Genomic DNA, 14,543 nt, shown 5'->3' on the forward strand with positions numbered 1-14,543 from the left:
GTAAATAATAGGTCTACAAATCAGCCAACTTTTATTACTGTAACACTTAACTCATTCAGGATCAACAAGGGATGAAATATGCATAGAAGAGAATGTTCTAGATTTAGGCAGTCCTCTGGACACATGACAATTCAACTTTCTTTGATTTGTATTTTTCTTGTCCCACCAGCTACCCACTGACAGTAAATATATTGCAGGGAGGCAGCACACACATTAAATTGCATCGGTCCATCTACTCTGACATTTAACTCTTCCTCTCAAGAAAGTATAGCAGCATCCTTCACAATCTCTCTGCTTCAGGACTCTGTCTTTGACCTTGTGTTTAAGCACAAGGCTAGGTCTCACTTGCACAAGGAGGCAGGAGGAAGGGAGGGTAAATGGAAGTTAATGGGAAAAGGAAGCACGATTAATAATTTAAAGTCAGTGTAAGAAATTTTGAAATGCTTTGAGCAATGGCAGCATCATTCCAGGGCAAGAAGCTTTGAAAAGTTCAGAAAAAAATATGGTGACTTAAACCTTTTAGTTTTCATTGTTTTTAATAATCCCACCTTTTTTATGTTGACACCTACCTCCAGGCTACCAGAACTTGCTAAGTGAAAATAATTGTGTCCTTTAAATGACAAAAACTACTTGGATGGATAATTTTATCACTTATTCACCTCTACATACCCAAGATGGAAAATCCATGTATTCCTAAACCTGTTTCACCAGTGTTCTTTCCAATGAAAAGATTATGATTTCAACTTCATCTGTTTAAATTTCAAGTGTGATCATGTGCAGAACATTCTTATCTACCTTATCCAGTCTCCTCACCAACACCTCACTTTCCATTGAAAGCATATGGGAATGCAGTCCCCTTCTTTGCTGTGGCTGCCTTGCAAACCCCTTAATGCACTCTACAAGTAAGGCTTACAACCGTCCCTATCCACACCATTTTTTAAAATTAAAACTCTTGGTTGCTGAGGAAGTTTCCTCTTGACCAAATCACATTTTCCAGACTAATGCATTCCTATTCCTGCTTCAGTCCAGGATTAAAACCTGACTAGGAGGCAAAAATCTATCCTTTATTCCATTTGATCCTTTATAATACCTGCAAAAAGGAAAGAATTGCAATAATAATGCTCCACTTTTATTCAATTAAGTATTAGCCAAGTGGCCAAAGTGGAGCATGTTGGATTTTATGGAATAAAACTCATATCAGCATGAATCTGTGAGTTCTGACTTTCTCCAAGATAAAACTCCATTCATGTTGTTTTCTTCAGGAGAGAAGATTCAGCATCACATGATTAAAACTAAGAAGGGGGTGGGAATAACCACTGATTTACTCTAACATTGATTCTTGACTAGGTAAGCAACACATATCCCAACAAGAATAAATACTAATGGCCTAAAAAAACATGGTTGGGATAAAGGCAATAATGCTGATAGGGGCGGTTTATGATGATCTTAAAGAGCCATGCACTCTTAGAAAGTGTGTATATTAATGTTTTTAAGTGCATTCATCTTGGGGCAGCTGGGTGGCTCCATCAGATAAGCATCTGACTCTAGATCTCAGTGCAGGTCTTGATCTCAGGGTCATGAGTTTGAGCTCACATTGGACTCCATGCTAGGCATGGAGTCAACTTAAAAATAATAATAAATTAAAAAATATAAAATAAAATATAAAATGCATTCATCTCAGCCTTATTCAGAAAAGTTGAAAATAATTTTAAAGTCTAACAATATCACTAGGGCAATGGTTAAATAAATTATGTGATATCCATAACGTGCAGTATTCCACAGTCATTGAAATGACTTCCCCTTTTCTGAAGTGCTCTTCAACTTTTATAGCATTAATTTGTTTTCTTTTAATTCTCATTTTTGGACCTTGTTTTTGTTTTTGTTTTTGTTTTTTTAATTTCTATTTATTTATGATAGTCACAGAGAGAGAGAGAGAGGCAGAGACACAGGCAGAGGGAGAAGCAGGCTCCATGCACCGGGAGCCTGACGTGGGATTTGATCCCGGGTCTCCAGGATCACGCCCTGGGCCAAAGGCAGGCGCCAAACTGCTGCGCCACCCAGGGATCCCTGGACCTTGTTATTTAAACAGTCTTCTGAGGATTTTTTAACTTTCCAGATAAGTTTCAGAACACTACCTAAGTCAGTGCAAATCTTTATTTACAGGCAGCCAAAGTAATGTTTCATTGCCAATTTTCTCTGAGGACTGAGAATCCATATACTGCTAACTTGATTCTATATCATATTTTAATTCTAGTCCACCATTTTATTTTGGCTTCAGTGATACATGACATTTTGGATGGTTTTTAAAGAAATGGCTTTTGGCAATCTCTATTAACTTATTTATCTCAACACAGATAAGCAAAAAACCCTTTCTACACAAATCAATAGTAATAAAAATTTCTTAAACTTTTTTTTCCTACCAAATCATGAAAATTATTTTTGCTCGTATGGACTATATTCAAGTGGGGGAAAGGAACTCAATACAAAAGTTGATAACTAATGCTTCTACTTACCACTTAGAGATTTCTATTGATAAAATTATGATAGCATATCAGAAAACAACAGATCAATTTCTCAAAAGTAGCCTAAGTTTTCTGAGAATCTTCATAAACTTGCCTCTAAGGAGCCATATTAAGATACTTTTAAAGACAAAAAAAATGAAACCAAAAATTTTGATATTGATAAAAATAGACTTTCCTTCTAATTTGTTGCAATGCAGTAAGGCTAGAAATTGGATGGAAATGCACACATCAGCTTGATTTTGAAACACCTCTTCATTAAGCTAATTTTTCCTTGGAAAGACCAAACTAGATATTTCCTTTTGGCATGTAGAAATTTTTGTGAATACAATCACTAAATGCATAGGTTGCCTTTTCATATAAAAGGATTAAAAGGTTTTACTAGAAGAAAGGAATAATTGTGGCGTTATAGAGAAAATTTTAAAGCAGTCTTATTTGTGTAAAAATTAAATAATAAAAATTTGCTAATTGTCCTTATATTGTCATTGAATTTAGAATTCAATTGAGTAATAAAAGGAGACTGATTTAACTAATCTATTCTTTCAACTTTCATGTATTAAACCTCAGTGCCAATCACTGTTCTAGATATTGGAAATGCAAAAGTCTGCCATTAAACACTCAACATAAGTAAACCCATAAATATCTTCAGGTGTTTAAAAATAGAATGTGAAAAGTTAAATCATAAAGGTATATCATAACATATGGGAAATATGAGAAACTTATTCATATTTTTTCAAGAGAGTAAACAAATTTCACAGAGATGGTAATCCCTTATTCTGGGCTTTGATAAACATACTACTGTTGTAAAGAATCCAGAACTGATTCATTCCATAAAATATTTCTAGAAAACCAATGTTGTATGTGTAGACAAATTTGGAGGGCGTCTATTGCAGAGAAGTACTGTTCAGATAAAAATTTTTCCCTAACCCTGAAAATGAAAAGAGCTAGGGGTTATAATAGTAGTAGTTTTTTTATTATCCAGTTAAGTTTAGTTTTGTTTTAAAATCAACATGGAGCTTTTAATTCCTTAAAACTAGTTTTAATTAACAATCCTGTTAATTGGTTTTGTTAAGAACATTTATGTTTTTTTGTAAGTAACAATTATGAAGACCATTGATGATAAATGATGTCAGAATTGGTGTCAATTTTAGGTTTGGCTTTTCAATTTCTCAATAAGAATCCATCTACAAATCAAAGATCTACACTTAGGTTTGTTTCATTCATATTTGTAGCTCATTTTTGAAGGTATTCGAGGTCCTGGCATAGAAGGTGACATTGCCATTGATGATGTATCAATTGCAGAAGGAGAATGTGCAAAACAAGACCTAACGACTAAGAGTAAGTGTCTATTCTTAGATTGGTTTGATGTGATGTTGAAGGAACATAGTAACTATTAAACTAAAATTGTCTAATTTTTAAAACTCACTTATTTTTAGTTTCTTAATTTAGAAATTCTTTATATGTGAGACCCTACAGTTTTGAAGACATCTTTAAAACAAGTATTAAATTTGATGGTAGGCATTTTGGTCTAAGATAAGATAAAAGTAATTTTGGCTTTGGTCTGTGTAAGGCCAGCACACTTTGATTTTTAATTAAGATTTTTAAAAAGCGTTTAATTTATATTATTATTTTCAGAGGACTTTTTTACTTTTATTAAAATATTTAGCTAAAAGAAAAATATTTGGCTGATCTATATACTCAGCATACATTTATATAGCCATAGCTGTTTTTATCCTCCCTCCCCCATTTATGAATATATTTTCTAGGTCTGTCTTTTGCCAGTCATTTTAACAGATTCACTATTGTGAAGAGCCTAACTATATGCAATAAGTAATAGATAAGCACATTTTTTTCTGGTATTCTGGTATAATTCATCTATGTGCATCACAATCTCGTTTAGCAATTTGGTTTCATTTTTTACTTTGGATTGAGTTTAATGATATCTTCAAATTTTATTTTGTCACCACAAATATGTTTTGGATAAGAAATAAATTAAAAACTATAAAGGATGCAAAGAAATATAAGAATTATGTGTTGAGCTGTTTCCTAAAGTCTTCATCTCCATATTATCCATGTGAAGTTGAGAAAACTAAAATCATGTCTTTTAAAGATCCTTCCACTTAAAGTATTTTCAAAGGCCCATCAGGAATCTTTAATTTTGTGGTTACATAGAGGGGTATCAATTAAGCTAAATTTACACAAATAACTCATCAATTATTTAGTATGTATAAAAGAGAATGAAAATCCATTTTAAGTCTAGAGTAGATCAGAGTCTTTGTTGAGTATATTTAGTGAGAAATTAGTCTACATGTTAAGAGTTAATTTTCTGCAACTACCTACTGATTGTTCATGTGAACTGAACTGACTCCATTTTTAAGCATTGTAAAAAGACAAAACCTAAGATTGTATATAACAATGAGCTACTTTGCTCAGTTTTCACCTTTTTGTCATTACACTTAGCGTTTCAAGTAACAAATTTAGTAGAAATGTCTCCCATGTCTGGCTAATTTTGCTTTAAAAAAACAGTAGCAATACCAAAATGAAGTAGGTTTGTCAAATGCACAGAAAAACATATATTCTCCTTGTTGGAGGAGAATGGGATTTCTTTTGGATTTCATAATGTGAATCAGTCACAATAACATTAAAGTAACTGACGGTAGTTAACCATCTTACACAGAAATCTTACATGTAGATAATTTAATCACCAAACTATTACAAATTAAATTCAAATTTTGAATTAAACTTTCCAGATGAGGAATGCAAGAAAGAATATACTACCTCGTGGAGAAAACAGATGTGCTAAGAGTAGCAACAGGGAAATAATGATAAAACCCCAAAGGACCTTATTGTTACAGAGTAGAACACTTTAAAAATCAGACTTCATCTCCTCTAAAGTCAGAGAAATCTGTGGCTGTTCTAAATAAGATATATCTGTACACATTGGAAGTATTTTTATTTAGCTTCTGTAAATCAGAGGAAACAACCCTAATTAAACAAAACCCTTCTCTTTGGCATGGGAAAGTACTCTATATCCATTTAACTAGCATTTATTAAGCTCATTTTGACAATTAGCGTTTGGGGAATATTAAATTAATGTTAATTTCTAAGTACAAACCGGCTTGGCAGCCAAAAGCCTCTTCTTAACTGCTCAGGTTCCCATTTACTTCTCAGGCAGTAAACGGTACTAAGGCCCACACTATCTAAAGCTGAGTTTGTCTGTCGCCTTCAAAACCCAGCTTTCTCCTAGGTAAGAGCCATTTTGTGATTTAAGCCAGGTGAGTGAATTATCGGGCTTGGCCATGTTAGCCCTCCGGGGCAAGGTGTACATTCTAAGGAGGTATCACCTGGATGTAAAGCTCTACTTGAAACACCAATTATGATAGGACTCTTAACGCAGAATGGTGGAAAGGATTTTTTGGTTAAATAAATGACATAGTGCTTCTAAAAACCATACTAAAGAGATAATTATTTATTCAATTTAAAGATATTGGATCATTCTAAGCATATATAATCCACGGTCTGTGGTAGCTGATTTTTCTATCCATGACAATCCCTTCCTAGTTTTCATAAAAAGTAGTTTTTCACTCAAGTGGTTAATCTTAATCATTTCTGGAAGCTTTGGAAAAAAACTGAACTCAGGATTTCCAAGACTTTTCTATGTGAACATATTTCCCTTTTTATTTTTTTAGCAGAGCTTGCCAAATGCTTTATGTTTTTTACTTTTTAGATGTTAGATAATATTTTTTGTATATTTTTTTATCGGAGTTCGATTTACCAACATATAGTATAACACCCAGTGCTCATCCTATCCAGTCCCCCCCTAAGTGCCTGTTACCCAGTCACTCCATCCGCCCCGCCCACCTCCCCTTATGTGTACATATTTCCATGTGGCATGCAGAACTCTGAGGTTGAGCTCAGCCACAAACACAAATACTTTCTGGATAAGTTTTCACAGTATATCATATCAACTTAAAATATTTTATTTTATCAAATTTCTAGCCACACATTTAAGTTATTTTCCTTTCACATGTCTTGGAAATCGACTAATAAAACAAATTAAAAACAGTATTTTCCAAAAAATGTTTCCCATATACTACTATTGTTTTATTAGTTTATCAGAGTTGTATCGGTAACTACGTGGAATATTTATTCTCTTTTTTTGTTATTTGTTTCTTGGCATTATTTTCCTTGTCTTTAGATTCTGTTGATGGTGCTGTTGGAATTTTAGTACATCTATGGCTTTTTCCAGTCATCGTCCTCATCTCTATCTTAAGTCCTCGAAGGTGACCTTATCCTGGCAGAGGCTATAAAAGATTCACCAGGCACTGGCATGAAGAAAGAGTCTTTGTAAATGGACATTGAAAAAACAAACTACCAAAGATTCCTCCACTGACTACTGACTCAAAAATAAAATAATAAAAACGAATTTTTTAAGGCACTGGGGATAAAAAGACATCATGGAAGTATAACTTATTCCAAACTACATATAAAAGATAATCTTGACCTGAGTAGAGAAGAGACCTTCAGGTGCTTTTGTGGCTAAAAAGATTACAGCGTCATCTGGTCATCTGGTTGAACTCTGGAAAAAAAAAAAAAAAAAAAAAAAAAGCTATAGAAATCCTTGTCAAAGCACAAAGTCATGGCTGGTTTTGTTTCAAATGAATAGTTTGCTTGTTACCATGGAAACCTAATGGCCTGCCAACAAAAACCTCACTGTAAACAGGGTACGTGAAGAGCTGGCATTTATTTTCCTTTCAAGAAGGTTTTACGTAGAGAATTAAATAAATGTAGGCCCTTTTACCTTTGGTTGTTACCCTTCCTTGAAAATTACCCGAACTCAGAATTATTTAAAACATTCATGCTCCTTCCCAACTGTCCCCATCCCACCTTTATTGTTATTATTTGTTTTCTTCCCATGGCTAAGCTAGATAACTATATGCTGTCTCTTTTTGCATGCATTACTATCCAGGATGGTAAACCTGGGCTTACATATTACACAGGCTTATCGGAGTTTGCTTGCGGCCACTTGAACACCCAAACTAAGTCATCTGTTCCAATGAAGAAACCAAACCACCATCTTTTATAAATTGCCATGGAAACCAAGTGCCTTCAATGAAACAAGCCTGAATAATTTTCAACTCAGAAGCTTGCACTGCTGAGAGTGGTTTGTGTAAAACTATTTTATAAACAAACTACAGAGCCGAAATGTGCAAATTACAGGCAACCCAACAAAAGCCGCTTCTGAAGAAGAAAGGACCGGAGCTGCTGCGTAAGCCCATGCAGACGAGATATTTGTTGTTTGACCTCCTAGACAGCCATGGCCTTTCAGCTTATTGTCCATTAGAAAATAACTTCCATTGAGACCAGACATGGGAGCAACACTTTTTTCTTCCAGGTTATTAAATGGGTCAACCAGAGCAAAAGGTTGTTAAGATAATACTTAGCGCAGAAGGTGGTAAAACACAAGAGTGATTTTTTTACTCTAACCTCCATTTGAAATGAAATTGGCCCTAGCTTTAGAGGGAGCAAGAAAATGTTTGTGATTGCAGTGCATACAAACTCTACAGCGGAACTGGGCCTGAAAAATCTGGCTTTATTCTAAACACTGAGGGTAATATGCCTCTGCCCTTTAGTCAGACTCTGTGCAAATTGTGAAATATTATTTTATTATTTTACCAAGATTAAAAACACTTTTACAAAAAAACAAAAACCTGTAAAAATGATTTTGAGCTACCTGAGGACAAATCATACCTTTAACCAGCCAGTTTTCCAATGCATTGTAAATTTCACTTAAACCTGTTGGCTATGAAAATTTGAAGATCTTTTTCCTTAAATTATCTCAGCTTTTAACTTCATTTAAAAAGACTTTTGTCTGAAGAAGATTATTATTATTATTATTAATTATTATTATTATTATTATTATTATTATATGTTCTTTCAACACCCCAGGATTAAAAAAACTGATTATGCAAGTAATTGGGATATAAGTATTAAATTATAACATTTGCAAATATTAATATAAAAAGCACAACAAAATGTAGTGGAAAAATGACAAAGCTTGATTTTTAAAAGAAAAAATTCTGTAGAAATGTTTGTGCAAATTCAGTAATTCAACTTAAAAGATAATTTTACAGCTATGTTCAATAAAGCCTCTTTCCAGGTAAGGTATGCAAAGCGGTATGTGTGTTTGTTGAGCAATGTTTACTTGTCACCAAAATGAGACTAGTTATACAATTTACTGGTTCTGTTACCATGGGATTAATCTTCAGGGCTTCATAAACTTTAATGTCTGCAGGATAGAATTTGATAGGAACCCCTGATGCATTCTTCCATATTTTTCATACATGTAACAACAACAAAAGGCAAACTTGTGAAAGTAAAATATGAAACAAATGTGAACTTGGAATTTAATGCATATTTTCATAGTTAAAGAGGGGACCAGTCGGAGTATCTAGGCAGTGACAAAATCAAGTTAAACCAAGTCCTTTAAGTTAAACATACATAACTAGTAAGCTTTATAACTTATTTGAACAAATCAGATATATTGAAAATTTTCAAAATTACAGTCAACCATCTGTTTTATCGAACCAAAGAGATTAAACAATATTTGGGGCACTTAGCTAAGTATTTACTAATTTTCCTTCACCTTGGCTTCCATTTTGTGTGGCACCTAACCTCTTCTCTACCCTCTCTCTTATTAGTGGATCATCCTTCCTAATTGATTTTCTACACACTCGTTGCTGGTAATATTAATAAAATTGTTTTCATCTAAAGAGAGGCTTAGTTCATTTCTGCCTTCTTCCCTTATCTTGAATTTGATTTGAGAGAGACTTTTGCAAAAAACTAAAAAGAAAATCTATATTCAGAATATTTGGATAGACATTTGTCGTTTCCAGGAAAATAATCCTTTTCTCCTTAGTAACCCTGCATAAAGAAATTGTTATAAGTGAAAGTTTTAATCCTTCTACAAGACACTCATGAAACAATAAAGTCTTTCTATAACCTTTCACGCAGTAAGGAATACACAAGCTTCAGAAGTTCCTGAGAACTGGCTGGTACTTCAAAAATTAATTTTGATTAAATTTTTGAAAAATTGCAGATGAATGCCAAGAACAAAGGGGTAATCAGAGGAACTGCAAAACAATCAGATTTATTGATATGATAATAAATTAGAATAGCTGTCTCAAGTGGGTTCTGGATGACTTATATAAACCAACAATCTTAGGATCTGAATCAATGTTTTTCACTCCAGATCAAATATTTAGTTGCTTTAATTTGGTGAAAATGAATTTTGAAAAGGGAAATTTTAAAAGGTTGGGGTAAGTGGAATGTAAACTGTGTTAAGTGATCTCCTGTTTAACATTAGTTATAATCATGATGACTTTCAAGGACTTATAACTGCCTTTCTTTTCCTAATATTTCTTGTATTTATTATGAGTTGAACTCACCAACGTATTTCCCCTTTTCCTTTTTGATAACATTTTGAGTGTATTGATGCCCTTTTTGTTGTTGTTGCTTTTCTTCATAGGAAGGCATCAGGCAATGGAGCTTTTAATTCTCTGGGAGAAAGATTATACCATGTAATCTCCTACTGTCAGTAATTGATCCGATTAATTAGGAGCTTACTGTGTTACAAAGATGCTTATTCTTCCACATTTTAACATCTGTGCAACTGGACCTATTTTAATGCCAATTGGTAGCATTTCTGTGTAGTGATATATAAAATAAAAGTGCATATTAAAGCTGATGACATCTTAGATATGTTGAAATTCACCAAATTCACTAAAGTCTCCAGAAGAGCCAAATCGTGCCCAATATCATTCCTTTTCAACAATCTCAAAAGAGAAAATGAAGCTTTATCATATTTGTAGGACATTTATATTAAATACTCATTGCCTATGCATTATTCAAAAATAACATAACTTCTATTTTGTGCTTTAAAAAAAATCTGAGTCTTCTCTCACATACATTATATACATACCTAGCCCTGCTGTCATTTTTTTTCCTGCTACCTATTTTTAGTTCCATCATGAATTACAATATGCTATATATCCCTGGTTTGAAATGTTTTCTTGTTTTGTATGATTCATAGTACTTAGTCAGAAGTTTGGCCTGCCATTAAATTTTCTTTAAGAGATATGAAAGATGCATGGTACACTACAATGTCATACAATAGGCTAAATTAATGGTACTTCCTTTCACATATATCACAGAATTGACTTTGGCATGGCAATGAATTGTGATAATTATAATCAGAATTAAAAAGCAGCTAGTCAGTTGCATCATGTTACAAATAGTAAAAATAATCCCACTCTTTTATATTTTAAAATATAACAAAATATGAATGACAACTGTACTAACTTTTGACCAAACATGCATTTTTATTTTAAGACTTTATAATAAACTTACTTGTCAAAATGCATAACTTGAAGAACAATTAATTAATCCAGTTCCATACTTAAGACTGTATGAAACTGGCTTTGGTATTTTTCATGACCTATTTTGTCTGATTTGATTAGTGATTTGAAAGATGATGACAGACTAATGATTTTGATAGAGTGATTTTCAAAGGATTCTTTTGAATGAGATTTATTTAACAACAACAAAACAAACGAAACTTTTTTTTTTAATGTGCCTTTCCAAGATCAGGGCCTCATAACAGCATTTAAACTGAAAAAAAATTCACTTCAAATTCATTTCCATCTTGGTTGATGCCTACTTTTTACAAATTGCTTTGCCTCCATCTCAACGAAGCAGAAGGTATATACTCTTCTTGCAACTGGGTAGTTGATATCAATGAGGAGTTACTGCATTTTCTGTGAAAACAATAAAATCATAGGGTTCAATCCCATGCTATTTCCTTTCATACAACATTCCTTTTGTGTCTACCAGTTTAATTCATTTTCTTAGTGCTTATTTTTAAAAAGCTGACTCTGACATTTTTTTACTTTAACTTAGGAGAAAAGCTACCATGAATGAACAGAACTTTTTTTCAAATCTGATATTAAAAAGCTCTCTGCTGAGTATCCATAATACTTACAAATATACATTATTACATAGAAAAAGTAGGGCTTGAAGATTTGAAATTTTAATGGACCAATTGTCAGTTCACAATCAATCCATTACATGTTTGTGTCTGCTTAGGAACAACTGAAAGTTAGGGAGATTTAACTATTCCACGTATTTCCATATGGACTACCTAATTGGCATTTTTAGAATAAAAGTTAATAAAATATGAGTCATGAGTTCACCACCCTGAACCCACATTGAGTATATTTAGATTAAGGGATTGCTATTCAAAATTTTGAGCCAGATAGAGGCTAAACTCTGGGTAGAAATGAAATAGTTTTCTCAAGAGAATATTTACAACTGAATGAATTTAATTTTGACTGTTCTAATTTTCCATGAGTTGAGTTAAAAAATATTCTTATTTTTCAATAAAGTGATGAGAAAGTCTGTGAAATAGGGATTAGCTTGTTAGTTTCTGTTTGTTTTCTTATGGCTCTTCACTGTTGTCCTGGATTCCCAGGATATCATTTTTATTTCTTGAATCTCATCAGTATATTTAAATGTATAAGTTTAATCAAATATATGTTGTGTTGAATTTATATTGAATGTTAGTTACATTTTAGATCTCAAAGTTTAGATTTAACTTACTTTTCATTTTGATATTTTACTTCTGCTAACTAGTATCAGATAGCTGTATGTCATTTTCCCTTGGATTTTCTTTCAATAAATGCAATTATATTAAATACTCTATTAGTGTTTTGGGGAAATTTCTGCTGTCAATAAGCACTTAAGTTAGAAACAAAAAGCTATTTAGAATGGCAATTATATTTGCAAATTAAGATGAAAATGCCATCATTTCTTTCACTATAAAAAAGCTTTTATAGACTCAACACTGCAGTGAAGCACAATTAGCCCATTAAAGTTATGTGTTGATTCTTAACATCCTTTGTGAGGAATCATTTATAAGAGACTGTGTTAAACAAGTAGGCATTAAAAAAGTCTTCCTGAATGAACTGTGATTTAAGAATTACAGTTCAATTTAGTAACTCTGGGCTTCGGCATGATAGGTGAAATATTGACCAAGGATTACAGCGCTCATGTTCTCTAGGAGGATGGTTTCAGCCACATATTCCTTGGGGGCACTCTGTAGGCTTCATGAGTTTCTTCTGAGGGAAATGAATAATAGTTCTTGACAATAATTTGTGTGAACCAAAGTATAAATGGAATCCTAACAATTAACTTGCACAGCTTAATTTCCTCTCACCCTTTGGTATTGTATTTCTAAGTGTATCCATGAAATTTTAGAAAAGTGAATGCAATTATCATTAGTAGACCCATTAACTGTCTTTAAAAGTCAACCCCTAACTGTGTATTAAAATACTGTTTATTCTTTATAAGCTATTTGGTTTAATAGCAAGTTAGGGATCTTACCCATCTTTTGTTTTCCTATGGTACTATGTTCCTTTAATGGATTCTTTAGTTGTCTGAATATCTGCTCCCCAACTGATATTGTAACCTACTCCAGGACAAGAACTGTGTCTTTTAACAAGTTTAAGTACTTCCAATTTATCTAGGTTCTATGGAGATTATTGGATTAATGATGATTGAATTAATCCACAATTTAGAGCTATATTTAGTATAAAACTTATTCAATGAACCTAGGAATTAAGCAACAATGTCACCTTTCAGTGGTAAAATCAATGAAATTTCACAGACAGAAGAGGTCTCCTGTGTGTGAGAAAAATGAGAAGTAAAGGCAACTGAAATACCAATGTAATTGCAACACAAATTCCTGGCACTTCTTAGTTTAACAGAAAGTGAATATATTTCTTAATAAAAGGGCAAATGTTGTCAATGTTTTTGCAAACAAAATTACTATATGGTTAAACTAAGGAAAATGAAATTAATTTTGCATGTTTTGTGTCACATGCCATCACTATATGTGAGACTAATACTACATAGGATCTCTGCTTTCAACCAAAATATATTAATTATACAATATTATGCTTAATTTTATATTAGATAGATCATGAGCTCTAGCTAAATTTAATAGCTCCTTTCTAGAGTTTGTTGCAGTATATGTTTCTTGAGATCCAATCATCCACTGAACTCAAAATAAATTATATTTAAACAACCAAATATTTATAAGAATTATATGATAATTGAAATGTAAGATAAAATTTTAAAGATATGACATTTATTTAGTTCTGGGAATATTTTATGTAGCATCAGCTATATTCTTTTTATATGGAACAAATAATGGTAAATTAATTTTCGAATTTGGGAATTGTGTTGAACAGAGGTAACTAATTTTTGTTATTTTAATTGTTTCTGTTTTGAATTATATGTTTTAATTTCCAAAATTAACACCATTCAATAGGCCAATGAGCCCCAAATAAAAGGTGATACAGTGTTAGTACATGGCAACTACATAATAATTGTTAAGTGAAACTATAAGTAGTACAGTGTCTGTATAATTTTTTAATGAAATAAACTTGCACCTTTCCTTTCTCATTGATTTAGTTTTTGACAATGTCATGTACAAGACTGGGATTTTGCATGTACTCAAAAAGCCTTTCCAATTCAGGGGTATTTGAGGGTACCAGAAGTGTATCCATTCTGAATTAACATCCTCTACTAGGGCCTGCCATTTCTCACCCAACAGTCTACTCCTTCACGCTCAGTATTGCTTTCTTCAAGTAATCCTTTTTTCAAACTATAACTACTCTCATTAAGGAAGCATATTAGAGTTCTCTAAAATTTGGAGATAACATTTTATTAGTTTACAGTTTTCAAATATTCTAGCAAAATAAGCTAAGAAAACACTGACCTACTGGGAGGGGCTAAGAAACAAGGAAAGGCATGTAAAGAGGAGAGGTATGGCGTTTCAAAAACTGTTCATTTCACAATTTTCCTGAGGACAGTTCCAGATTTCGTATGTACTACATAAAATATAGACAGGATGAATGGAATGTCAGCCAATTACATGTGAAGGCTCAAAGAACAGAATGATAA

General features: G+C 32.6%; 1 protein-coding gene across 1 annotated transcript in view; it reads left to right on the forward strand.

The window, feature by feature from the left end:
• MDGA2 (MAM domain containing glycosylphosphatidylinositol anchor 2) overlaps positions 1 to 8,683 on the forward strand; it is a 778,807-nt gene extending 770,124 nt beyond the window's left edge. Inside the window, 2 exon segments of the mRNA XM_041760034.1 lie at positions 3,752 to 3,857; positions 6,718 to 8,683. Of these exon segments, the coding sequence (XP_041615968.1) occupies positions 3,752 to 3,857; positions 6,718 to 6,806 (195 nt within the window). The 3' untranslated portion in view covers positions 6,807 to 8,683.
• Positions 8,684 to 14,543: the final 5,860 nt, after the last annotated feature.

The sequence above is a fragment of the Vulpes lagopus genome, chromosome 6 (assembly GCF_018345385.1).
Source record: "Vulpes lagopus strain Blue_001 chromosome 6, ASM1834538v1, whole genome shotgun sequence".
Classification (NCBI taxonomy): domain Eukaryota; kingdom Metazoa; phylum Chordata; class Mammalia; order Carnivora; family Canidae; genus Vulpes; species Vulpes lagopus.